Source organism: Saccharomyces kudriavzevii (assembly GCF_947243775.1).
Source record: "Saccharomyces kudriavzevii IFO 1802 strain IFO1802 genome assembly, chromosome: 16".
NCBI lineage: Eukaryota > Fungi > Ascomycota > Saccharomycetes > Saccharomycetales > Saccharomycetaceae > Saccharomyces > Saccharomyces kudriavzevii.
In genome coordinates this window covers 712,874-737,902 of record NC_079287.1, presented here as the reverse complement: position 1 = coordinate 737,902, position 25,029 = coordinate 712,874, and the positions used below count along the sequence as shown (strand labels likewise).

The 25,029-nt window shown below is 38.7% G+C and overlaps 15 protein-coding genes and 1 non-coding gene across 16 annotated transcripts; 7 read left to right on the top strand and 9 right to left on the bottom strand.

Annotated features, from left to right (window-relative positions):
* Positions 1 to 298: 298 nt before the first annotated feature.
* On the bottom strand, positions 299 to 961 carry PIS1 (CDP-diacylglycerol--inositol 3-phosphatidyltransferase; the record flags this gene model as incomplete). Its single annotated transcript, XM_056231964.1, has 1 exon — positions 299 to 961. The coding sequence occupies one exon, from the start codon at positions 959 to 961 to the stop codon at positions 299 to 301; it is 663 nt and encodes a 220-aa protein (XP_056085730.1).
* A 355-nt stretch (positions 962 to 1,316) lies between these two features.
* MRD1 (RNA-binding ribosome biosynthesis protein MRD1) lies at positions 1,317 to 3,956 on the top strand (the record flags this gene model as incomplete). Its single annotated transcript, XM_056231963.1, has 1 exon — positions 1,317 to 3,956. The coding sequence occupies one exon, from the start codon at positions 1,317 to 1,319 to the stop codon at positions 3,954 to 3,956; it is 2,640 nt and encodes an 879-aa protein (XP_056085729.1).
* A 259-nt stretch (positions 3,957 to 4,215) lies between these two features.
* DBF20 (serine/threonine-protein kinase DBF20) lies at positions 4,216 to 5,898 on the bottom strand (the record flags this gene model as incomplete). Its single annotated transcript, XM_056231962.1, has 1 exon — positions 4,216 to 5,898. The coding sequence occupies one exon, from the start codon at positions 5,896 to 5,898 to the stop codon at positions 4,216 to 4,218; it is 1,683 nt and encodes a 560-aa protein (XP_056085728.1).
* A 474-nt stretch (positions 5,899 to 6,372) lies between these two features.
* On the top strand, positions 6,373 to 7,380 carry RPC40 (DNA-directed RNA polymerase core subunit RPC40; the record flags this gene model as incomplete). The annotated part of the gene is made up of 1 exon (XM_056231961.1): positions 6,373 to 7,380. The coding sequence occupies one exon, from the start codon at positions 6,373 to 6,375 to the stop codon at positions 7,378 to 7,380; it is 1,008 nt and encodes a 335-aa protein (XP_056085727.1).
* A 253-nt stretch (positions 7,381 to 7,633) lies between these two features.
* Positions 7,634 to 8,533, bottom strand: GLD1 (Gld1p; the record flags this gene model as incomplete). Its single annotated transcript, XM_056231960.1, has 1 exon — positions 7,634 to 8,533. The coding sequence occupies one exon, from the start codon at positions 8,531 to 8,533 to the stop codon at positions 7,634 to 7,636; it is 900 nt and encodes a 299-aa protein (XP_056085726.1).
* A 326-nt stretch (positions 8,534 to 8,859) lies between these two features.
* Skdi_16.trna10T lies at positions 8,860 to 8,931 on the bottom strand. Its single transcript has one exon. It is a non-coding gene; the product is annotated as a tRNA-Thr (tRNA).
* Positions 8,932 to 9,960: 1,029 nt separating this feature from the next.
* Positions 9,961 to 11,250, bottom strand: RPN7 (proteasome regulatory particle lid subunit RPN7; the record flags this gene model as incomplete). Its single annotated transcript, XM_056231958.1, has 1 exon — positions 9,961 to 11,250. One exon carries the CDS (start codon positions 11,248 to 11,250, stop codon positions 9,961 to 9,963), a length of 1,290 nt encoding a protein of 429 aa, XP_056085725.1.
* A 418-nt stretch (positions 11,251 to 11,668) lies between these two features.
* On the top strand, positions 11,669 to 12,295 carry YTH1 (cleavage polyadenylation factor RNA-binding subunit YTH1; the record flags this gene model as incomplete). Its single annotated transcript, XM_056231957.1, has 1 exon — positions 11,669 to 12,295. One exon carries the CDS (start codon positions 11,669 to 11,671, stop codon positions 12,293 to 12,295), a length of 627 nt encoding a protein of 208 aa, XP_056085724.1.
* Positions 12,296 to 12,337: 42 nt separating this feature from the next.
* On the bottom strand, positions 12,338 to 13,669 carry ISR1 (putative protein kinase ISR1; the record flags this gene model as incomplete). The annotated part of the gene is made up of 1 exon (XM_056231956.1): positions 12,338 to 13,669. The coding sequence occupies one exon, from the start codon at positions 13,667 to 13,669 to the stop codon at positions 12,338 to 12,340; it is 1,332 nt and encodes a 443-aa protein (XP_056085723.1).
* A 497-nt stretch (positions 13,670 to 14,166) lies between these two features.
* On the top strand, positions 14,167 to 16,761 carry COG4 (Golgi transport complex subunit COG4; the record flags this gene model as incomplete). Its single annotated transcript, XM_056231955.1, has 1 exon — positions 14,167 to 16,761. One exon carries the CDS (start codon positions 14,167 to 14,169, stop codon positions 16,759 to 16,761), a length of 2,595 nt encoding a protein of 864 aa, XP_056085722.1.
* A 527-nt stretch (positions 16,762 to 17,288) lies between these two features.
* FHL1 (Fhl1p) lies at positions 17,289 to 20,147 on the top strand (the record flags this gene model as incomplete). The annotated part of the gene is made up of 1 exon (XM_056231954.1): positions 17,289 to 20,147. One exon carries the CDS (start codon positions 17,289 to 17,291, stop codon positions 20,145 to 20,147), a length of 2,859 nt encoding a protein of 952 aa, XP_056085721.1.
* A 368-nt stretch (positions 20,148 to 20,515) lies between these two features.
* PRE2 (proteasome core particle subunit beta 5) lies at positions 20,516 to 21,379 on the bottom strand (the record flags this gene model as incomplete). The annotated part of the gene is made up of 1 exon (XM_056231953.1): positions 20,516 to 21,379. One exon carries the CDS (start codon positions 21,377 to 21,379, stop codon positions 20,516 to 20,518), a length of 864 nt encoding a protein of 287 aa, XP_056085720.1.
* Positions 21,380 to 21,976: 597 nt separating this feature from the next.
* Positions 21,977 to 22,501, top strand: RPL11A (60S ribosomal protein uL5; the record flags this gene model as incomplete). Its single annotated transcript, XM_056231952.1, has 1 exon — positions 21,977 to 22,501. The coding sequence occupies one exon, from the start codon at positions 21,977 to 21,979 to the stop codon at positions 22,499 to 22,501; it is 525 nt and encodes a 174-aa protein (XP_056085719.1).
* A 132-nt stretch (positions 22,502 to 22,633) lies between these two features.
* Positions 22,634 to 23,218, bottom strand: SNT309 (Snt309p; the record flags this gene model as incomplete). Its single annotated transcript, XM_056231951.1, has 1 exon — positions 22,634 to 23,218. One exon carries the CDS (start codon positions 23,216 to 23,218, stop codon positions 22,634 to 22,636), a length of 585 nt encoding a protein of 194 aa, XP_056085718.1.
* A 275-nt stretch (positions 23,219 to 23,493) lies between these two features.
* MRPL51 (mitochondrial 54S ribosomal protein mL43) lies at positions 23,494 to 23,916 on the bottom strand (the record flags this gene model as incomplete). The annotated part of the gene is made up of 1 exon (XM_056231950.1): positions 23,494 to 23,916. The coding sequence occupies one exon, from the start codon at positions 23,914 to 23,916 to the stop codon at positions 23,494 to 23,496; it is 423 nt and encodes a 140-aa protein (XP_056085717.1).
* Positions 23,917 to 24,184: 268 nt separating this feature from the next.
* On the top strand, positions 24,185 to 24,766 carry TMH18 (Tmh18p; the record flags this gene model as incomplete). Its single annotated transcript, XM_056231949.1, has 2 exons — positions 24,185 to 24,231; positions 24,328 to 24,766. The coding sequence occupies 2 exons, from the start codon at positions 24,185 to 24,187 to the stop codon at positions 24,764 to 24,766; spliced, it is 486 nt and encodes a 161-aa protein (XP_056085716.1).
* Positions 24,767 to 25,029: the final 263 nt, after the last annotated feature.

The following is a 25,029-nucleotide window of genomic DNA, read 5'->3' as shown; positions in this document are numbered from 1 at the left end:
AAGACAAATGTTCGTTCTTCAATCTTTCCAACAAACATTTCCTGTCTTCTTGGCTTATGTTAAATATGCCCTCGGGTGCAGCTCGAAAAAAATTGGGAAAAAACCGCGTTGAGAAAATAGATCAACAATATTATGAAATTTTTCGTTTATATGGGCATCGTGCCAAGTATTCACAAGACGGTAGGCTAGGCTGTTTAGAGTTAAATCGACGAATGTTCCAGTTCACATAAATAAAACTACACATAAATAAAAGAATAGCGTAATAAATTGAATAAAAGAAAGGGAAAACCCCTCCCTCTCAGTTAGTCTTGTTCTTCTCATTGGCATTCTTGGCATCGTTGTCGGCTAGAATCAAAGCGGCCCTTTTTAGTTGAACAACGTTTGCGGTCTGTTTGAAAATATAGCCGGGCAAACTTATGATGGTTGTCCATTTACCGAAGGTAGCAGAGTGGGAAAACAGCTGCAGGTACAACCCGGCATAAAATAGTTCGTTGAAGGCACAGATAGTAAACAATACATCTCTCCTGGTGTAGTAAAGATGTAGCAGTTTCGACTCACCTTCCCCAACACTTTTGTGGGAGGCCTTACCGGCGCTTAAACTGGCATACATAAGCATATAATGACTAGTAATGTCCAAGCCCAACATCAACTGGAAGAAAACGCACCACTGAGGGTATTGCACACATAGGAAACACATCAGACCAGCAGTGCTCGATCTGTCGGTAACCATGTCCAAAACGGCCCCCAGGCTGGACACCTGGTTGTACTTTCTTGCCATGGTGCCATCCAGTGCATCAAGCAGACACGATGTAGTGTACAGCCATGCAAAGGCCGTTGGATGGTTCTTCATGACGAAAAAAGAAAGGGCGGCCGTAATAACACGGATATAACCAATCTTATTGGGGATGTACCACAGAACATGTTCCGCAGTTACTTTTTCAGGCGTTGCGTTTGAACTCATCTTGACTAACACACACTCCCTTCTTGTCTACATAACCTTCAGGCTTCGCACTGGCTGCAAACAATTCGACTACCTCTTTACCTTTTTATTTTTTTTTGCTTATATACTAAAAGTGAAAAAAAACCTCGAGACGGAAGGGACAATAGGAGGGACTTTCCCAATAGAGAAAGTTTTTCCGCATAGGGATTTACGTGCGGAGTGACGTTGATTTCATAAAGGATGAAAAATTTTTATAGAAATTAAGTGCTCATCTCATCTCATCTCATCTCATCGCTGGTTCATACAGGGAGAAAGCCTCTGACCATTCATCTTGCGCAGATACACCTGAGTCTCAGATAAAAAGTGTAACGTTGATATGTCTCGTATTATTGTCAAAGGCCTGCCCGTTTACTTGACGGATGATAAATTGAAAGAGCATTTTACAAAGAGATTAGATCAGAAGCACTCGCATCAGGCTGTTAGTGGCAGCGGCCTAGATCTCATAACCGATGTTAAGATTCTTAGAGATAGGAATGGGGAGAGTAGGAGATTTGGGTTTATCGGTTATCGAAACGAGGATGACGCGTTCGATGCCGTCGACTACTTTAATGGCAGTTTTGTTAACACTTCCAAAATAGAGGTTGCCATGGCCAAAAGTTTTGCGGACCCAAGGGTTCCGCAGCCTATGAAGGAGAAGAGGAGAGAAGCTTTGAAGAGGTTTAGAGAGAAGGAGGAAAGATTGCTCCAGGAGCAAGATCAAAAGAAAAAGAAACCGGATGATAATACGCATCGCAGCATTGATGACCAGATTGGCAAGAACAAGCAGCTGCAAGAATTTATGGAAACCATGAAGCCAAGTTCACAGGTCACATCATGGGAAAAGATAGGCGTTGATAAGAGTATAGAAAACAAAGAACGACAAGAAACAGAGGAGGACTCCGGCGTTCAAGGGAACTCTCTATTAGCCCATGCCCTAGCTTTGAAGGGAGATGATGGCAAAGGCGAAGCATTAAAATTGGACATTGAGAATCAAAGTGATGACGAGTACTCAGCTTTCAACACTAACAAGGATGAAGGTCAAGGTGACGACAAAGAGGAAGAGAAGATGATGAGTTTGAGTAGCTTAGTTAGCGATGATGTCAATAATGACGAAGCAGAAAATGCGAAAAGGAGAAACCTTGCTCAAGATGAACAGGTTTCTGATCTGGACTGGTTCAAACAGCGTCGTATTAGAATCAAAGAAAGTGGGGCGGAGGTAAGAGGAAAGCCATCCCTTACTGCGATTGAACAAAACGACAGTGTCGATGCTGAAGAGGAACAACCAGAACCAACAGTCCCGCAAAAGACCGACGAAGAACGAGCCATTGAGAAAATTAACGAAACCGGCCGTTTATTCTTACGTAATATCTTGTACAATTCAAAGGAAGAGGATTTCAAGGAACTGTTTGGCCCATTCGGAGATTTGGAGGAGGTTCATGTGGCTTTGGATACCAGAACCGGTCAATCCAAGGGATTTGCATATGTTCTATTCAAGGATCCTAAGAACGCGGTGAATGCATACGTAGAATTAGACAAGCAGATTTTCCAAGGTAGGCTATTGCATATTCTTCCTGGTGAAGAAAAAAAAAGTCACAGGTTAGATGAGTTTGATTTGAAGAATATGCCATTGAAAAAGCAAAAGGAGTTGAAAAGAAAGGCTGCCGCATCCAAACAAACATTTTCTTGGAACTCCTTGTACATGAACCAAGACGCCGTCTTGGGTAGCGTGGCTGCTAAATTAGGCTTAGAGAAATCTCAGTTGATTGACGCAGAAAACTCAAACTCAGCCGTTAAACAGGCTTTAGCCGAAGCTCATGTCATTGGTGATGTTAGGAATTATTTCGAATCGAAGGGTGTTGATTTGACCAAGTTTACGCAGTTGAAGTCTTCGAATCAAAGAGACGATAGAGTAATATTGGTGAAAAATTTCCCGTACGGGACAACTAGGGAAGAACTTGGCGAAATGTTTGTACCCTATGGTAAATTAGAAAGATTACTCATGCCGCCAGCTGGTACCATCGCTATAGTTCAGTTCAGAGATTCAACATCTGCGAGAGCAGCTTTCACTAAGCTTTCATATAAGAGATTCAAAGATGGTATAATATATCTCGAAAAGGGCCCTAAGGACTGTTTCAGTAAGCCAGCTGAATCAGATGACTTGATAGATGACACTTCAGCAGAAGAACAACAAAAAGCGGTTGAAATAAAACCTTCATCAAACGATCTAATGGAAACAAATACCGATGCTAATGAGGAATCCTCAGCTACACACGAAGAAGATATTGCTGAAGGTCCAACTGTCTCAATCTTCATCAAGAATCTAAATTTCTCTACTACAAATCAAAACCTCACTGACAGATTCAAGGCATTTAGCGGGTTTGTTGTTGCTCAAGTGAAAACGAAACCTGATCCAAAACACCAAGGCAAGACTTTATCCATGGGTTTCGGGTTTGTGGAATTCAGGACGAAAGAACAAGCAAATGCTGTGATATCTGCAATGGATGGAACGGTAATTGATGGGCATAAAATTCAATTGAAATTATCTCATAGACAATCCTCTCAAAACAGCAATACAAAGACCAAATCTAATAAAAGAAGCGGTAAAATTATTGTTAAAAATCTACCATTCGAAGCTACAAGGAAAGATGTCTTTGAATTATTCAATTCTTTTGGCCAATTAAAATCGGTTAGAGTTCCAAAGAAGTTTGATAAGTCCGCCAGGGGTTTTGCATTTGTGGAGTTCTTATTACCAAAGGAAGCAGAAAATGCTATGGATCAATTACACGGTGTTCATTTACTAGGTCGAAGATTAATCATGCAATATGCAGAAGAAGATGCAGTGAACGCAGAAGAAGAAATAGCCAGAATGACCAAAAAGGTTAGGAAGCAAGTCGCTACTAATGAGATGGCAGCTCTAAGAAATAAGGGTGGTAGAAAGAAACTAGATCTCGATGATGAAGATAATGAAGGTTTTTAGTAGGCGATCAAATAGATATAACATTTTTTTCTGATACATTCTACATTTTACTTATATTTATATCATATTATTATTTTAACAGCATGAAACTCTTCAAAATTCTCCATCCCAGTAAGATATAATGAGAAAAAAAAAATAGAGTTCCCCGCTTAACTAGTTCCCATAATCACTTGAAAAAAAGCTGGAATACTTTAACCGCTTTTTATCGATGCATTTCTTATAAACCGCATATAAATCAATCTGTCATAAGAGCACTATCCTAATAAAAGGTTGAGAAAGGATCTGAATGTTCCGAGCCATTGTAGAGCACCCCACTTGAACCTTGTTTACCATTCCTATGCCTAAATGTGAAACCAACTAATTTAGAATCTACTGCAGAATCATCAACCATGGCAGATAATTTATTCTGTCTTTTGAAGACGTCCGCGTACTTCGCCATATCTTCTTCATTAGTAAAATCATCAAAATAGCCTGCATCTGTTTCATCATCTAATTGGGGAATAAAGGGCGGTGAACCTCTTCTTATAGTTTGAAAATTGATTTCTGTGAAGTAAGGCATTTTTCGAACCTGTTCAAAAGATCGTACTCTGTTGATAGGATCTGCTATTAATCTTATGATTAAGTCCCAGGTTCTATCCGAGAACGCTGCTCTTCCATCCTCAGTACGGGGTCTTCTTAAGGTTTTCTTCCAGTATCTTAAATTCTCGTAAGTTTCATTTGTAGAAGAACCACTAAATGGTGTATATCCAACCAAACTCTCAAAAAGCATACAGCCTAATGACCAATAGTCCACTGTAAAATCGTATCTTTTACCTTCAAGAACTTCTAGGGCCATATAATCAGGAGAACCAACCATAGAGTTAGCATAGTTGATTTCTGTCTTTCTCGTTCTGTGGTATATTTTTCTTCTGTCCTCAATGGATCTTTCTGTGAAGGCGGGAAATTCTAAATTCTTCACTTCTTCCAAACGTATTTTCATACTTTCAATTCTTTCATTTGATACCGTTCCAGCGGCTAGTCCAAAATCCGTCAGTTTTATATGCCCTGTGGCATCAATCAAAAAATTTTCCGGTTTTAGATCTCGATGAGTGTAGCCAAGTTCATGTAATGCGTTAACGGCGCAAAACATCTCGCTAATATAGAATCTCGCGTGACCGCTCTTCAGAATCCTTGTATTAATTAGCAAAGTTCGGAAATCACCACCAGGAACGAATTCCATTGCTAGATACAGGCTTTCTGAATCCTGAAAAGCATAAAGCAGCTTCACAAGCCAATCTGATCTGGTTGTGGTCAGTATATCCCTTTCGGTAAGAACATGGTTTGTTTCGTTTAACTTAAATAGAAGGTTTTTGTTCAATATTTTCAAAGCACAAATTTCATTGCTGTCTTTTTTTTTTGCAAGGTAGACTTGACCGTACCCACCCTGCCCAACTTGTGTTAGTATCTGGAAGTCTTTATGTTTAGGTTTCAATCTTCTTTTCCTTAAAACCTCATGTTCTTTCTGTAAATATAAAGTCCATTCTTCATTTAAGGGCTTATTAGGGACATTTTTGACACTTCTCTGTTGTTCGAGATATTTTAGTACCTGTTTCGTACGTTGTCTTCTGCTGATTACATAATCAAACATATCACAATAATAGTCAAGGAAGTAAAGTTGGCACACATTAACGACTCTCTGAGTCTGACTTTGGGAGGCACGTTCGTGGAAATTCTTGGGCAGCTTTTTCGGTGAATGACTCAAAGAGAGGCGGTTTTTCAAGGTATCTTGATCATTTAAATTACATGACTCATGTGAAGGAGATGCTCTTTCACTTTCGTCGCTTTTAGCAGGCCTATACTGCATCTTTGAGGGAATAGGTTTGGAAATATTTAGATCATGGAAAGCCAAATGACTCATATTACCAGTTAAATCGTCTATCTCTCGATCACCTCGCGAAAACATGATCACCAATGTACTATTGAATAGAGCTCTAGATGGTTAATGACCTCTCGGGACAATTTGTTCTGTTCGAGCGGTATGGATACTCATATTCAGTGATCTAGTTACCTGAAGATGCATTGATTTGTGTTTACTTTTTGGGCATTCTCCGTGGTGTATGGGTTATTGGCCATATGGGAAGCAATAAATTCAACTTTGATGTCAAATTGTGACAGATTAATCAAGCATTGAGCCCCATCTCAGTCTTATAATCTCTCTGGCGGCTCAGTGAAATAATTACTGCTAGCCATGCATTTTCAGATTCACTCAAGGAAAGAATACTCTATGTTGACATACCTTTTCAATATCGTACATGATGACCTGTATTTTTAAAATTTTGCAAAAAAAACTATTGCGATGAGTTGGAAAAAAAACTTCACTTTTAATAAGCATAATAGCTGTTAGTGAAAATACAAAAGAAAGTAGGTAATAGCCGATATGTCAAATATTGTGGGTATTGAATATAATCGTGTTACAAATACAACTTCTACAGATTTTCCTGGTTTTTCAAAAGATGGCAAAAACGAGTGGGATGTGGAAGTGTTCAAGAAGCATCTAAAAGTTAATATTTCATCTCTAGACGAGAGAGAAGCAAACTTTGACTTGATAAACATCGACGCATCAATTGCAAACGCTTTTCGTCGTATAATGATCTCTGAAGTTCCATGCGTGGCTGCTGAATACGTCTATTTTTTCAACAACACATCCGTCATCCAAGATGAGGTCTTAGCTCACAGGATAGGTTTGGTTCCCTTAAAAGTTGATCCAGACATGCTTACCTGGGTTGACAGTAGTCTACCCGACGATGAAAAATTTACAGATGAAAATACTATTGTTTTGAGTTTGAACGTCAAGTGCACAAGAAACCCAGACGCACCAAAGGACTGTACAGATCCAAAGGAACTGTATAACAATGCCCATGTCTACGCTCGTGATTTGAAGTTTGAGCCCCAGGGTAGACAATCCACTACCTTTGCTGCTTGTTCAGTTGTTCCAGCTGATCCTGATATTTTACTAGCTAAACTAAGGCCTGGTCAAGAAATCTCGTTGAAAGCACACTGCATTTTAGGTATCGGTGGTGATCATGCTAAATTCTCGCCAGTTTCCACTGCTTCCTATAGGCTACTACCTCAAATCAATATTTTACAGTCAATCAAAGGTGAGTCTGCTAAAAGATTCCAAAAATGCTTTCCACCGGGTGTTATTGGCATTGATGATACTTCAAGAGAAGCATACGTTAAAGATGCGAGAAAGGATACAGTCTCCAGGGAAGTTTTAAGATACGAAGAGTTTGCTGATAAAGTTAAATTAGGAAGAGTAAGAAACCATTTCATTTTTAACGTAGAAAGTGCTGGTGCTATGACACCAGAAGAAATTTTTTTCAAATCCGTCAGAATTTTGAAAAATAAAGCTGAATATTTGAAAAACTGTCCAATCACTCAATGATCCTACTTTGCATACCATTTAAGAAAAACAGTTTTGAAAAGAAATAATAATACTTGATCCTAGATTCTTCATCTCCGTAAAAGTCCGTAAAAGTCTCTCTCTCCAATATTAAAAAGCTTGGGTATTTTTTAATCAATAACAAGAGCACTGACTTGATCACATAGGTGGGAAAATATAATAAAATGAAATATGTAAATGTAATTCTCTATAAAATAGAACCGATAACAGTAATTTGTTTTGATAGCCATGTTATTTATCCATCAAATCCGTGCGTGTATCCCAAACTATTTGCATTCTCATCAATATATCTACCGTCATCCAGAACAGTACTCAAAGTTTTATTTAAAGGTATTCGAGCAACTACTACGGAACCATCATACCCGTCACTTTTCATAGAATCCAGTTTTTCCGGCTCTTGTAAATCCAAATCCGCCAATACAACACACGTTAATGAAAATAATGTGAATTGTACTATAAGTATGCTAAATTCGAACATTACTAGTCCAAGGTTTCCGGAAAAATTACTTTTTGGTAATCGTTCCCCTATCATTTGTAAGAAAAGCCCACCTCTTCTCTCACCCAAAAGAAGGCCATTCGAATTGGAAAAGGGTGAGGGAGTATTTTTAGGGCCATCACCCACTGGCTCGTGACCACCCAATGGCTCCAAAAAATCGATTGGGAATAAAATGGTCAAAACAATAAAGAGCATATTCAACGATAAACAGCCATGGAATAAAAACCTTCGAATTTGCTTTTTTATGGATACAATAGCGGCATCGTCATGCTCTTGTTGCTCAGCTTCGTTAGAGGCATCGGCAAGAATTTCTGTCCCGAACATTCCTGGAAGCCTGAATGATCTGCCACCCGGAAGGTTTGTAACTCCCGTCGTATTACGGTCAGTATCAAAGGTTGCCAGCCGACGCAATTTAGCATCACTCGGGAAAGGGGAACTTATAAGAGATTGTACCATTCCTCTTATAACCAGCGTCCATACAGTACGGTCATACTTAATATATTCCAATGATATCAGGATATAACCTAGGTAGCTCAAATTATTGACCAAATTTCTCTGGAAGTTCCTCTTTCGTAGTTCATATACTCGTCTATTCCCTAAAGTTAAATTCTCTTCAGCACTACTTTCAAAATTGTCCATTATTCGTCTGGATCTATAAAACACATAGATTAGTATAGTAAAGGGCCCGTCGATGGTTGTTAAATTGCGTGATTGAAATCTCTAGACTTCTACTCTTTTCAACTTTGAATGAATTGTGCAAGAGTGCGGAAGAAGACCCCAAAAGGATTTAATTGTGTTCGTTATATATGATGTCCTTGCAGTGATTGGGAAAAGGAAAGATGAGTAGTACTTAGAATTCAATAGCTACACAGTCATGAAAGAAGCTGATCTGAAAAGAGGAGAGTCTCATTTTAATATGTAAAGTAAAAAGTATGATTGAAACAAATAAATTATGAGCAAAAAATTGCCACCTGTCAGAATTGAACTAACGACCTTTGCATTACAAGTGCAACGCTCTACCACTAAGCTAAGGAGGCTTTCGAATTATGGAAGTGTTGTATTATGGGTTCATATCACCGTAATTTAGCAATCCTGTTGATAACAGGGAAGTAACTTGTTTGCTAAACTAGTTGTCACGATAATTCACGGGATGTTACTGTTGGAACAATAATCAACTATCCATCAATTACTAGTACGACTGTTTAATACATTCAATCAAGTAGCTAGAAGATTATCAGATACGGTGTTAAGAAGATGACAAAAATTATTAGACCAGTGAAATAAGATTCAGAACAGTCATCAAATTTAGTGGAAGCTGAAGTGCAAGGATTGATAATGCAAGAGGATCAATGAATAAAGACGTATAAGATAAAGAAAGAAATAAGAATAAGATTATGTAAAATTGTCGATTCCCTTTCGTGGACTCTTAAATCCATGAGAAGAACTTCTAGTATATCTAATATCATCTCTGATTTTGTTGGAACAAGTAAGTTCATCATTATTCACATAACTAGTCCTTGTTTCAGGATGAAGAATGTTGAAATGACGTTCTATTGATGGGTGCACTTGGAGTCAAAGATCCATTAATTGAACATCAACTTGGAATTTATATATATAAATGATATGAGTCGTTACATTGAAGTTATAGTAAATTCCCCAGGTTATTGTTATGTTGAACATAGTTAATATGTCCAATCGGCGTGTGTTTTATATACCTCTCTTATATAGTATAAGAAAGAGTTCTGCTTTTGTTCTTAATCAATACTACTAATTATCAACAGATGTGTTCAATGCCCTCGTATGGATTGCAGTCTCCAACTAACTGCTTTCGCTTACTAAGAAACTAGCCTTAGATAGTTATATTTATTTCGTTAATACTTGAAACTAAATGTTAATTTTTCGGATGTTCTAGTTTGAAGATTCTTCGAGATCTATCTTTCCCGGGAAAACAGAAATAACAATTGCAAGTCATTAGATAACCTCAATATAATTAGTTGAGTCTCCAAGATATATTCAATATATATATATGTTGTTATGATTATGTACCCTGCTGAAATAAAATAACCTCAAACACGTTCCGATCCCGTTAATCTCACAGCTGCACCGTATTTTTGTAGTTTAGTCAATAGTCCATCACCTTGTTTGACTAGCAGATGGTATTGAGCATTCTTGTTATCGGGCCTGTTGGTCTCCACAATACCATTAACTCTATCAATAACACAATTCAGTTGCTTATTTGGAATAAACTTACCTAGATCGTTATCCAAAAATCCAACCGAGACTCCAAAAGCGCTTGCCATGGATTTTAACGATAGGGTTTTATATGAATCCAATAATTGTGCGTAAACTTTCCTTCTCATTTCTCTAACAAAGAAATCAGCATGTTTATTCAAATATTTACAGGGAATCAGGGCGTTCGCATATGTTTCCAAAAGATATGGAAAGTAGCTAGCGTAATCGGACGCATAGAGTGAAATTGTTAGTGACGAGATAGATTGTAGAGCGGCGGTTGTTGAAATTAAAGACAACAATTCAGGAGAATCAATGACTTTGGACTTCAGGTCTGTCCTTTCTAGTGTAAATAAACCCGTGATGGATGCATATGTAGCAATGTTTTCATAGGAAGTTAATTCTATGGATGTAAAAGTGGCTAAAGAATCGACCAACAACTTTGCCGCTTCCTTGAAATTTCTTACAGCCAAACAGTGGATACCGTAATATGTTTTATATCTGTTCCTTCTCTCCCAGTCACCACCTTTCTCGATCATGGAATTCACTGCTTCCAATTTCTCCTTGACGTAAAGTTGATCGTTGTAAAAGAACCCCAATCTTGCAATTGTTAACATGACGTCAATTTTAGCCCCAGTGGAAATGGCTTTTGATAAAGATTTCTCTAAAGTTTTTTCGGCATTATTTCTGTCACCAATTTGGGCATAATATTCACCCAAATTAATCCAGGCTTGTGCTTGCTCTAACGCGCCCTCATCATCTTCTTCCAATTTTTGAATCTTTTCATTCAACTCTTTAATCTTACTTTCATTTTTTTCACGTAGCTCATCGTATAATTGCCGGTCAAATTGGATCCATTCGTCAGTGAGACTTGAGATTTCCTCATGGTCCAGATCTGATCCGCCATTCTTAACTAGGTACTCCTCACAAAGATACTTATAATAGGGGGCCATTTCTTCCTCTTTAATCTTAGCTAAAACAAAGTTCGCTGCTTCTTTACGTTGTTTTACAGTAACCTTTTGTTGTGTCAAAAGAAAAGCCTTCTCAGATACCTCATAATTGGGCACTCTATTTACCGATGGGTCAACATATTCAACTTCTTGACTTTTCTTCTCCACATCTACCATTTTGCTGTTGATTTATAATGCTTGGCTTTCTTTGCGTTTATTCCGATATATTGTAATACTAGTACAAAATGCGGTCTTCGTTACTGTAGCAGTGACTTGTTGTTGCAAAACAATTGCCTTGCAATACGTTAAAATAGTTAAATTTCTAAATGGGTGGCAAACTTGACTTTTATGCGGAAAGCTCAATTGAACATCCATCTACGCGCCGTCGGCTATGACATGATGAAAACAAGTTAATATTACTGAAAAGACCTTATTAAATATTACTAACAACACTTCTACACAATTCCCTACCCCTAATCATACTATTCCTGCTTATAAAGTAGGTATTTCCGCATTAGAAATAGAAATTCATACATAACACATTAGTCAAACCACCCCCTCTCTTACTCAAACAAAAAATCAGTAGGTTCTCATTATGAGCTTAATTCATCCTGATACTGCAAAATATCCTTTTAAATTTGAACCGTTCCTCAGGCAAGAATATTCGTTTTCACTCGATCCAGATAGACCAATATGTGAATTCTATAATTCTAGGGAAGGCCCTAAATCGTGCCCAAGAGGGCCCTTGTGCCCCAAGAAACATGTATTACCAATTTTTCAGAATAAGATCGTTTGCAGGCATTGGCTTCGAGGACTATGCAAAAAGAATGATCAATGCGAATATTTGCATGAGTATAATCTTCGAAAAATGCCTGAATGTGTCTTCTTCAGCAAAAACGGGTACTGTACGCAAAGCCCAGATTGTCAATATCTACATATAGATCCAGCTAGCAAAATACCCAAATGTGAAAACTATGAAATGGGGTTCTGTCCTTTGGGGAGTACTTGTCCTAGACGACATATCAAGAAAGTATTTTGTCAAAGATATATGACCGGATTTTGCCCATTGGGTAAAGAAGAATGTGACATGGAGCATCCACAGTTCATAATCCCGGATGAAGGTAGTAAGCTAAGGATCAAGAAAGATGATGAGATAAATACTAGGAAGATGGATGAAGAAAAGGAGAGACGTTTGAATGCTATAATAAACGGGGAAGTTTGACCTATGCATGCGCTGAGGTTTTTTATAGGTTTGTATACGTGATCATACATAATCATTTTCAAGTATAGCTATAAAATTCTCTAATGAAAGTCTTCCTACCAAAACTTTGGACAATAGTGCTAGTTCTAACTTCCAGTCTTGGAACAGGTCACTTCTCAACATGTTTAAATTTATAGGATCTTTCTTGAGAAGAACATTTATTAACCACTGCGACTGCTGTATAGATGAACTGCCAATGCCTGGGGAGGATCCATGCGATACTAATGCTTGAAGTTCATTATAGGGTTCATGCTGGGAGATGAATGACAAGAGACAAAGTCCCACAGCGTAGAAGTCTGTTTCAAATGTCGGAACATGATCTGAAGAGTTATCAATTAACTCTGGTGCACAATACTCTACTGTGGTATTCAGGTCGGTAGGCAGTTGACTGATGTGAAACGCCGAAGTGAAATCGGCCAGATAGAAATCGAAATTGTCGCAGTTGCCTTCATCAAGAATTGGTGTCTCTGTTATTAGAATATTTGCTGTTTTTATATCGCCGTGTATTATACCATTGCCTTTCAATGTTTTTAATGCGTCTAACATCTGTGTCAGCAATTTCCACCATAGTTTCCTTTTTCCTCCCAACGATAGTTTGTACGATATTGTCGAGTTGAAGTTGTATAGATTCATTTCATACCTCGGAAGAATGAGGCCTGGCACACATTCGTTGGACCTTAACCTTCTGAAATGAGATTTGTTAATGTATGTTAAACCATAAAAAGGTATGATATGACTGTCACCTGTTGAAGGACTCGCGTATTGAAGGTATGCCAGTGTCAGGGCCTCCTGCAGAATCACTTTGCTCTTGTGCTGTGATTTGGCAAACTTGAGAACAAAGCTCAAATCATGGCTGGATGTTGAGGAAGCGGTTGATGATATGGAGTAAACATATGAATAACCTCCTTGCCCGACAAGTTTGTTGGACGGAAGAGTATAATCCGAGTTAGACAGAAAATCCATCTGTGGTGCTAGTAGTATGCCCATCAAAAACTCGTCCAGAAACTCTGAGGCAGCTACTGTCCTGGGAAGATGGAACATCGAAGCCAAATTATCTGCAGAATAGAATCGAGGGGTTGCGAATAGTATATTCAAATCGCTCTTTAAGTACGTCTCTGAACCCGCCACAGGCACCTTAGTGGAATAAGCATTTTGAAATGCCTCGCTAAATTTAGCAGTTGGCTCCTCTACGGGGGACACCAGGTGTGAGGACGCAGAGGTAGTATTACGTTTTTGCGGTAGATGATAAGTAAAGTCCTTACTATTCTTGCTTATAGATGGAAATGCACCATCAGAAACTTCAGTGAAGGGAGACGTGGGTGGTGTACTGTTCATCGTTTTAGATTAGAAGACAGGCCCTTGTGGTACGTTTAATTAACTGATTTTCGCTATTGATGAGCTTGAATCCCTGTTATATAATACAGGGATCTATTCGCAGCGCTTTTTTTGTTTATTTTACCTAGCGTAAAATAAACAAAATTTAGATACACCCACACACCTACAAATAGCTAGTTATGGCCCACGTCAGACTCTTGGGGTGGGAAGCACATCCTTGCCGGATTGTTGCTTAGCAGATAGACATTAAAAGAAAGTAGTCAACCTTCAGACGATTCATGGGACAGCAGTTTGTCTCTCTTACTATTTGTGATCCTGTTTTTCAGATTCCAACTACGTCACAACGTTTTTTGACTTTTCGCCTGCAAAAAATTGAAGAAGTGAAAAAAGTGTGGGATAGAATATAGAAGCGAACCCAAATTGTCCAGTTGCACAATAACATAATAGAACACAGTCACAATACTATATTGCGAGGCTCTAGAAGGGGTGAAGTTCTGATGAAAGGACAAGTTTCGAGTACGTCATGGGAGAGCTCGATCATCGAGGGCCGGCTGTCTAAGAATCTAGCAAGGTACACCTTACTATTAGATAAATTATCGACACTCTCTCAAGTAGACAAGTTGTCCGAAGTAATAGCCAACGACTATACAGAACAGTCAAAGCAATTGAATTCATTTGTGCAAGAATCGCAGTCATCGCTCAACAAACAATCTCGAAAATTGGAACTACAAAGGACCGACCTTACGACTAGTTTGACACACTTCCATGAAACGGTAGGCACGATAGCCTCCTCAAACACAAGAGCAAAGGCTATACACGACGACATTGAAACCGTAGATCAAGAACGTGCACTGGTCAACAAAACATTACAGTTTGTAAAGGACGTCAGGACGCTAAAGAACAATATTTCATTGGCACACTCAGCTTTAAAAGCTAATGATTACCTAGTCGCTGCGACAGCGATTGATGAAATTAGAAGCCTTCCTGACAAAAATCTGATTGTTTCTGAGTTTGCCAAGAAAGTGGTGCCCTCGAGTGAAGTTCCTGAAGAACCAGCAATATTAATAAAAAATTGGTGTAAAGAACTGACAGGCTTATTTCAGGAACATTTTATGAAGGCAACTAGAACGCAAGATATAAAAGAGCTAACCTTAATGTTCAAAATGTTTCCCATGATTGGACAGGACGTGCTTGGATTAGACTTGTATTCTAAGTACGTCTGTGATATTATTGCTGATGAAAGTAGGAAAATCATGTCGAATTCCATGGAGAACAGCATTAAATTCCAAGGATTTTTTTCTCAAGTACTATTACATCTTTTCAAAATTGTATCCACCATCATAAATGACCATTCAAAAGTTATCGCCACGTGCTACGGGGAAAAGCATATGGTTCACGTCATGGAAAAAGTTGAAAAGGAAGCTGATCTTCAAGCTAGTTTAGTTTTAGATATTTTCATGGAAACGAGAAAGATAGATAGAACTATAAGCGATATCAATGATTGGAGCCACTTACAAAAGACCGAAGATAAGAGCAAGAGCAGTAATCAGTCAGATAACGAAACAGATAACGAGGCGGAACAGAGCTCAATAATATCCATTCATGATTTGGCGCTATTAATAATAGAATTTTCTCAAATATTACAAAACTGGTCCATGTATTCTCGCTTTTATTCAGTGAAATGGAATGAATTTTCCAATTTGCATCCAGATGTGCTGCAACCACCTTCACCGATAGCCGGTGGTAAATTTGCATTGAAACTGGAACAGGATAAGATTTTTGACGATTTCCAAGCGCTAGTGTTAAACCATCTCCATAGATCATTCAAGAATAGCATGTCACTGGAAGAAATGCCTTCACTTAATGATCTTGTAACGACAGTTTCCCTCAATGATCATGATAAAAACTCATACCCTGTAACGTCTGTTTTGGATGACCTGATTTTGTTAGTCCGGAAAAACCTTATATCAGTGGTCAATACTGGCCAATTTAAGCTCTTGTCAAGTTTTTTGAACGAGTTAGTAAAATTCTTCCAGAACCAATTTCTGGTCAAATTCATGCAAAACAAATTCAAATTATTGCAATCGAAACTAACCCCGAATATATCTTTGAAAAAATATATCCCAAAAGGGGAAGAACAATCCTCGGCATATGCATCATCAAGATCAGTGTCTCCGCCCGCAAGTAAATTCTCTCCACTAAGCAGATTTACTTTCAGGGGGGCTGCGGCCAGTGCCCTGACAAACATTCAATCAAATTTGCAAGCCGTAGTTGCTGATGATGAGGATTCCATTTTAGCGTTACATCATTATTTGGTTTATTTGAACTCGCTATATTTGAATAAAGTATATGTTCACAGGCTTTTATCCATAGAAATACTGGAAGACGATTCGCAAAAAATCCTGAAGGACAACTTCCCATTCAACAACGAGGCAACGCAACTACAAACTTTGATTGGGAATTCAGAAAAACTAGTTTTAGAACAAACAGATAAGCTAAGCAAATGGGCTGTCAAATACTTATTCCAGAATATTTTACAGAGCAAAGTCCGGAATCTATTGGCATCGATTTTTGTTAACTCCATTTCATCCAACTCCTCAGTCTCAAACCAAAATAACATGTCTCGCAACAATTCTGCAGGTGCAAACCAAAAAAATTACATCATCAGCATAGAAGATTTTGAGGATCTGTCACAAATAAACAGTTTCAATAGCAAATGGAACCAATTGATTACTCCTTACAAAAACATTCTTCACAAGGAGGCATTCGTTGAATTACTGTCTAACATAGTCAACTACATCGTGGGGACCTTGGAGCAAAGAATATGGACCTTGGAATTTAATGAGCTAGGTGTTACAAAATTAGATAGAGAACTGAGTTTGTTCATAGGTAGTATATGTGGTCTGAACTACAATCTAAGAGAGAAATTTTTGAAATTGACACAAATTGTGCTGCTTCTCGGCTTAGATGATGACAGCTTTGATTTGAGTACAGATGATATTAAGGATGACTTCAATGGCACTTTCGATTGGGTGATAACTTCCCAGGAAAGAATAAAAGCTAGGAACATGAAGATTGATAGAAGACAGTAAATAGAAGGTGCACCTCAAATGTTGTATAATAGGTACTTTTATACAAAAGCAAATGCAATCTTGACTTCATCGTGGTATCTATCCCCATGCTACATATAAACGTTTCTCCCACGCGAGAGGCACGTATATGATAGCGCCACAGTATCATTCTGAACGTTGTGATTAACTGGAAATCTCAAAGAGTAGAACAAAAAAAAAAAAGCGTTATTAAAAAATAAACATATCCTGTCACCAATTTGACAGAGGAGCAGCGCTTTCTCAAAGGTCAACGTTGTTATCCTTTGAGTAATTTTCAAGTCTATTGATATTTACTATTATCCCTCCATATTGGATAAATAGGACTTTTCTATTGACGCACAATTTTTTCTATCATATTGCAGGTCATCACCAATATTCAGTTTTTGTTTTACCAGCATTTTATTTTCCCCTATTTCTATTGCCATAATATCCCAGGTATTAATTCATTCTTAATTGAAGATCCTAGCTGAAGGGAAATCAACTCAACTTGCACAGAAAATAATAATAGGATGGATCGAGAAATGGCAATAGTAGAAGGTAGTAATCATCTCGGTAGTTCTTCTCCAACGGCCAATACGCAGATCACAATAAACACTCCTTTGTTAAGGGAACAAGAAAGTAAAGAAAGCATAACAGAACCTTCGAGTAGCGAAGTACCGATGGAAGCGGGACAACCGAAAAGTCCTCAAATAGAAACAGGAGAAACTCTTCCCATAAGCCCAAAGATTAACATCGAGAAGGAGATAGAAACTTCTATGGCAGATGACAACGGAAACTTAAAACTGGAACTACCAGATAATCTTGATAACGCAGATTTCTCCAAGCTACTGGAATTCGATGCGAAAAATGATGAAGCCCTATTCAACTCAAATGAGTTATTGTCCCAAACTATGGATACTGTAAATAACATCAATGCATCTGATGATCACAACCGGGAGGCTGCATCGGAAGGAAATGCCAACATAGAGGCAGCGATTCGTCACGATGACGAAAAGGAGCAAACTCAGGATAATACAGGAGCAGTGAACACAGAGGAAATCAAAGTTTTTGAAGCTACGGGCATACAAACAGATCAAGCTACTACTGATACCATATATACAGACGAACATAAGTTGCCGATAAGTAAGGATGATGCTACACTGTCGACTGTAGTCAATGATAAACATAATCTCCTTCCTACCAGAAACGATTCGATAACGCCTGTAATGTTCCAACAGCACGAGTTATTAGCACAACCATCTCAAACCACCGTCACCGAAAATAATAGCACTGATGCGGAAACTACTGAACGAAGACCATCTGAACCAATCAAAGAGGGTTTGCCGTTGCCGCATGAACAACCGACTATCTTTGCGTATGCAAGACTAGATTTTCAAAGTTTTACATTCTACGTACAAACATTACATGCAATAATTGGCAGGAGATCTGAAAATGATTTTTCTCACAAGGTTGACGTTAATCTTGGTCCATCAAAATCCATATCGAGAAGACATGCTCAGATATTTTACAATTTTGGGACGGGAAGGTTTGAACTATCGATAATTGGGAAAAATGGGGCTTTTGTGGATGACATTTTTGTTGAAAAGGGAAATACTGTTCCACTCCGTAATAGAACAAAAATTCAAATAGGGCAAATTCCATTTCAGTTTATTTTACCGGAACAAGAACGCAACGATGATAGTAAGAGCCCAGAAAGTGCTGATGTAACAGAATCTGAAATAAAAACAAAAAATCCAAAGAAGAATGAGCCTAAATCCAAGAAAAAGACAACAACTGGAACAAAACCCAAGAAAACACAAGTCAAACTGGCGGTTAAGAAGGAGAAGAGGCCACCAAAATTACCAAAGAAAGTTTATACGCTTGAGGAAATTCCTGTGGAATATAGAACAAAACCTACCATATCTTATTCCGCTATGCTGACCACTTGTATACGAAAGTACTCGACTGTCAAGGGGATGTCTTTATCAGAAATATATGCAGGAATAAGAGAACTTTTTCCTTATTATAAGTATTGTCCTGACGGATGGCAAAGTTCAGTAAGGCATAACTTATCTTTGAACAAATCCTTTAGGAAGGTTTCAAAAGAAGGTAAAGGATGGTTATGGGGCCTTGACGAAGAATATATTGCCGAAAGAGAACGTCAGAAAAAGAAACAAAGCGAAATAGCTGTGGCAAAAGCGCATGCTGCACAATTGAAGCTTGAGCAGCAACAACACAGGCAGCAGCAAGTGCCACAAAAGGGCAAGAAAGAGATTGTTTCCCAAAAGTCTGCGATAACTTCGAGGAAACAAAACATTTCGCAAACTCTTGCGGCAAACAGGGCCGCTTCTAATAAGAAGAATACGGCAAGCGATAACCAAAGGACAATGAAATATTTACAAGAACAACTTGTTATCTTGACACGAGATCGAAAAGGTTTGTCTAAACAGGTCATTGCCGCAATTTTGACGCAAGCTTTGGCTATGACAATAAACCAAGTAACACAAGCAGCAAAGAACAAGGGGATTACAGGTAATCCGCTTACAGCTTTGATGGACAAGAATCCCCAGCATTTAAATTTAATATTAGCGGCAGCTGTAAATGCAGCGACTGCAAAAGTAACAAAAGGTGAAGTAAAACAATTAGTGGACCCTGAAACTACAGCGGCTCTAGCAGCCAAGGCCCAACATTCCAAACCAATACCTCAACCAATAGTTCAGACACCTAATGTACCCGATAGACCTGCATCTCAACTATCTTCATCGTCCTCATCCCATTCCAACAACTACATGCATGATAAACCAGCAGGTTCTTTTGACCCATCTTCATTATCTCGATTTTTCCAGCCGAGACAAAATGCTCGAGTTGCATCCCCTGCGATAATCCCAGTCCCAGCAACGATTTCCCAGAATGTTGATATACTGCCCAAGCCTAAGCCAATACGGGATAGTGGTGATGAAAGCGAAAGTGATACTAGTAGCAGTGGTGGTTCCAGTAGTGGAAGCGGAAGCGATAGTGATAGCGGGAGTGACGACGAAAGTGGTAGCGGGAGTGACGACGATAGCACTAGTAGTGAAAGTGAAAGCGGGAGTGATAGTGGAAGTGAAATGGATGAAAAAGACGATAAAGGTGATAATGGAGATGCTAAACAGAGCGAAACTGAAGGAAAACTTGCACATCACAGCGAAAACGGAAATAATAATGGCCGCCAAACTCTAGAACCCGATGAAGAAGGCCATGACTCGAAGAGAAGGAAAATTGATGAAGAGATTAGTCCAGTGAATGTAGCCGTTGAGGAAAGCATTGAAAGGATGGACAATGGTACCAACACGTCCGTAATTGCCAGAAGTCCCTCCATGGAGATAAACACAGACCGACAAAATGTATGAGTCTGTGTGTGTACTATTTTTATTTAATTTTTTTTTTTTCATTTTTTTTTTTCTTTCCTACCACCTCATTCACTTCGTTTGATTTGAAAGCTGACTTTTTATTTTATTTTGCATTGATAGTCCCCATCCTCATATTACCAATGAAATTTTAAGATATAATTATACAACGTATATAGATTTAATGATGGAAACATGAGAATTGGGATTTCCCTCTTTCTCTAGGGTAATGATTCGAACAACGTTAATAACAAAACAAGGGAAACCGCTTTGGACCCTTGAAGAAAAATAATGTGTCATTAATCTATACGCACATACATATACATATACATATATATATATATATATATACATGTGTTTGACGATTTAGGTTAGCCGATGACGTTGTTGAAAGATCCCTCCTTTTCTTTGATTTCCCAGAATAGTTCGCCGATATCATGGTTACCATGATATATCCAGCCATCTTCAGTGACATGGTATAAGTTTACAGAACCACCCGAAAAAGCATCTCTATGAGCGGCAGCTAAGATGGACCTCTTACCCAAATATAAGGCATCTTCAACGGACAAATCCCATTTATAATTAGAATCCAGGACACCATATGCGAACGTTTGACCTGAACCAACGCAGAATATATCACCCTTTAATCTCGTACCATCTGAATCGACGTAATAAATGGTTGGACCTTCCTTTTTGGTGTAACCACAGACCATAGTACCCATTGATAAACCTGCACCTTTATATTGGTATACTAAATTGCTTAGAATCTTGGAAGCAGCTGCAACAGATATACGTTCCTTTTCTCTTAATTCGTGTAGTCTACATTGAGAACCTAACCAAGTTTCCCAAAATTGACAATCGGCCGCACCACCAGCCAATGTACCCAACAAAAATGGATTGATTTCAATAACTTTCTTCACTGTTTGAGAAGCAACCCAATTCCCGGCAGTAGCACGAGAATCCACTGCTACTACAATGCCGCCTTGGAATCTGAATGCTAGGGTGGTGGTACCGTGCGCGATCTTGATTCTACAATCTGGGTTTCGTGAATCATCCGTGTGTGCCCTCAAAAACTGTTGTGGAGAAGCAATTGGAGGAACCGTAAGTGTCGGCGCCAAATGATGAAATTGAGATGCGCCCGTCACGAAGTCGTTTTCTAGATTTTGTTCGTTGTCATACTGTAGCTCCTTTACTAATCTGTTTGGTGCGCTAAAACTATCGGCAATAGCTTGCATGTTTGTTATGATATTGCCTTACTTTTTTTCTCACTATTCTTCCAACCCAAAAGTACCAGAATAACTCTTTATACTGAATGAATTACCGTACAATCGTCCTCCTCTTTAAAGCTGGCGTCAAACACTTTGAAGGAGAAGCTTTATGTTATTTTGCCACCCTTTTGCAGTTTCCTCTCATCTTGCGCAATACCCGGCATATCTCTCTTTTTGAGACAAAGATACATCCACACACCCGAGATGTATGGGTCTGAGGATTGTTTATTTTCAAACAATATTATGGGTTCCACCGAGTATTATAAAAAACCTCGGGCAGAGTGCCAATATTTATAAAGCGACGCAAAAATTGGGAGTGAGATCTACGGGTAATGGACTCACATCCACGTGATCAGTTTCCAGATTGAATTTTTTTTCAGTTGTAGAGGATTATTGTTGCATTGGCAAAGATCGTTTTACTTACTATACAGCTATGTGAAAAATTCATTGTCTGATGAGTGTCAGCGTTTTCTTGGTATATAGAATTTGATCATACTTTTGTTGACATTATATTTTTCCTTCTGAAGGGTGAAGTGAACCAAGAACATACAAACATAGCCAAAGATGTCTACCAAAGCTCAAAATCCTATGCGTGATTTGAAGATCGAAAAGTTGGTCTTAAACATCTCTGTTGGTGAATCTGGTGACAGATTGACCAGAGCCTCCAAGGTGTTAGAACAATTGTCTGGTCAAACCCCTGTCCAATCCAAGGCCAGATACACCGTCAGAACTTTTGGTATCAGAAGAAACGAAAAGATTGCCGTTCACGTTACCGTCAGAGGTCCAAAGGCTGAAGAAATCTTGGAAAGAGGTTTGAAGGTCAAGGAATACCAATTGAGAGACAGAAACTTTTCTGCCACCGGTAACTTCGGTTTCGGTATTGACGAACATATCGATTTGGGTATTAAGTACGATCCTTCCATTGGTATTTTTGGTATGGACTTCTACGTTGTCATGAATAGACCAGGTGCCAGAGTCACTAGAAGAAAGAGATGTAAGGGTACCGTTGGTAACTCTCACAAGACTACCAAAGAAGACACCGTCTCTTGGTTCAAGCAAAAGTACGATGCTGATGTTTTGGACAAATAATTTTAGAAGATCTAACACATATATGTACCCATCTAATTTTTTTTTGTAATTAATTAATAAGTTATGAAATTGAAACCTTAGGACTCCATATAATTGTGTAAGTGTTGTCTAACTTTTATTGCTTTGAGGGGTTCAATGGTTTTCCTCGTTTCGCCCCGTCACTTTAGAAAACATGGGCTCATACCGACGTTGCAGCCCCTCTCTGTATGTCTCCAAATCACTGATCTGTTTCCTCTGCTGGCTGCTCATGTCTTCCACTATCCTAGACGTTTGCTGGATTTGATCATTGTTAATCATCCACTGATTCGATATGGTCTGTGGTAGAAGCGTACGCAAAATTATTTCCTGGTGTTTCAAATAGGAGCTCGCTATTCCCAACAAGCTGGTGTCGGCAGACGCATGCGGCACGTATCTGGAAGTGTCAATCCTGGGGTATTTATTTTTGTATTCTTGCAGAAACAAAGTATCATCGTCATCGTAATCGTCATAACCTGATGTTCGCTTTTTGTCGTTACCACATCGCTGTAGGTTTTTCAATTCTTCGGAAAATCCTTCAATACTCTTGGCAGAGCCCCTGCTCTTAGCAAGTATATCTCGTACTTCGGGATGAACATGCTCTTTTTTTATATTAGCAAATTCTTTCGTCACTAATCCATCTATCTTTTCTCTGAAACGATCGGGTATTTCCTCTTCATTCATGAATTTAAAATAATCCATTATATCTAAACACCGGATCAGCTTGTTGTCATTTGTTCTGCATTCTTTCCACCTCGGGCCCATTTCATGATTATTCTACCATTACTATACTTGAGTACCAGATTCGCATAGAACGCAAAACGGGTAACAGATATTGGTGACTTCGCACAGTGATATAAGCACAATAACAGCAGACTTGATCTGAATCTTGAATATTGAGTTTCCTATTTGCCCAATCTATATATACAGGAATGACCGATTCACACTACTTCCAGCGTTCTTTTATATACTAACAACTAAACCCTATGCCTTTTGGCTGCATGTAGAGGTGACCATATACCCCTCACACTGCCATTCAGGCTTTCCACGTTGTCATTTTTTGTTCTTCTACGCAAAAGATCTCCATCGGAGTCCTTCAATAGTTTCAACTTGTTTTCTACATTATCGATATTCAAGTTCCTCACACAAACGACTTTCTCACGGCCGTTCACATATTCTGCTCTCACCAGCGGGTGTCCAGACTTCCTTAACACTTCAAATTGTATCCACGGAAACTCCTGGCCCCATTTGTCCAACCTCTTTGAAGTCAAAAACGTTCTCATCCCTTCCGAAGATCCTCCCCAGTTGCAGTACTGTAAAGTGATCTTCTTGCATGGAAACACAAACGCTCCAACCCCGTTGCGCCCTATGGAGTTTCGAGCAATAGCTTTAACTACCATTTTTTTCTATATGCTCTTGATACTGATACTTTTCGACAAAAATAACTCTGTGGGGGATGAAGTGATATATACTTTAAGTGAAAAGAAGCTAGTTTCTTGCAGCTCTTATTGAGCCTTTGTCAACCGAAAAAGACGGAAAGATCCCTCAACGTATGGCGCGATATTTCAAGAAAGTATAATATTTTAAGGGATTTACTGGAAGTTATTCAAATGATAATAGATATCCGAACCTCCCTCCTTAACCAGCTAAGCAAAATCAATATCCATCATGTGTTTAGTCAAAACTACTGCTCATTTGCTTTTCTATTCCTTTGTGTATGTACGAATAAGTGGTTTTCAGCCGATTTTTCAATATCTATGACCTCAAGAATAGAACACTAACAATTTGTATGCATTCGCTCGACTTTTCAGGTTTGGAGGAACGACATTTTATTCCTATGTAGCTTCGCCAATTGCATTTAAAGTGCTTGAAAAAGATCAGTTTTCTGCCTTGCAGAATAAGATCTTCCCATATTTTTTTCAAATGCAAGCTGCATCGCCTATCATCTTAGCCCTTACCGCTCCGATCGCTTTGACTACCGGACCCTTATCCTCTTTGGTCATAGCATCTATCAGCGGGTTTACTAATTTATTTTGGCTATTGCCCTGGACCCACAAAGTCAAAGAACAAAGAAAAGATATTGCTAAGAGATATTCAGGCAATGAGTTGGAAGCGAAAGACGCTGTGCTGCGTAAAGAATTTGGCAAGTCTCACGGATTGAGTCTTTTATTCAATCTTTCCAACGTTTGTGGGATGCTTGCGTATGGTGTTTGTCTGTCAGGAGGCTTACTAAGAAAAATTCCAAAGTAATTTTTTTTTCGTGTGTATATGTGTAAGCAATTAAATCTCTCTTCATTAGTTTATATTCTCAAAACAGTGACGAACTTCACGTAATAGCGACTGTTTGGAACCTTCTTGAACAATCAAGAGTAGTGATAAACTGACCGGCTTCATCATCAAACTTGTTATATGGATTCTAGGATGGAGGTGTCACTGTGAAGTCGGAAGACAGGACAGAATAACCCAAAGGTGTATTTTCTTTCAGCTTGTTGTGACGATCCATAATGCCCAAA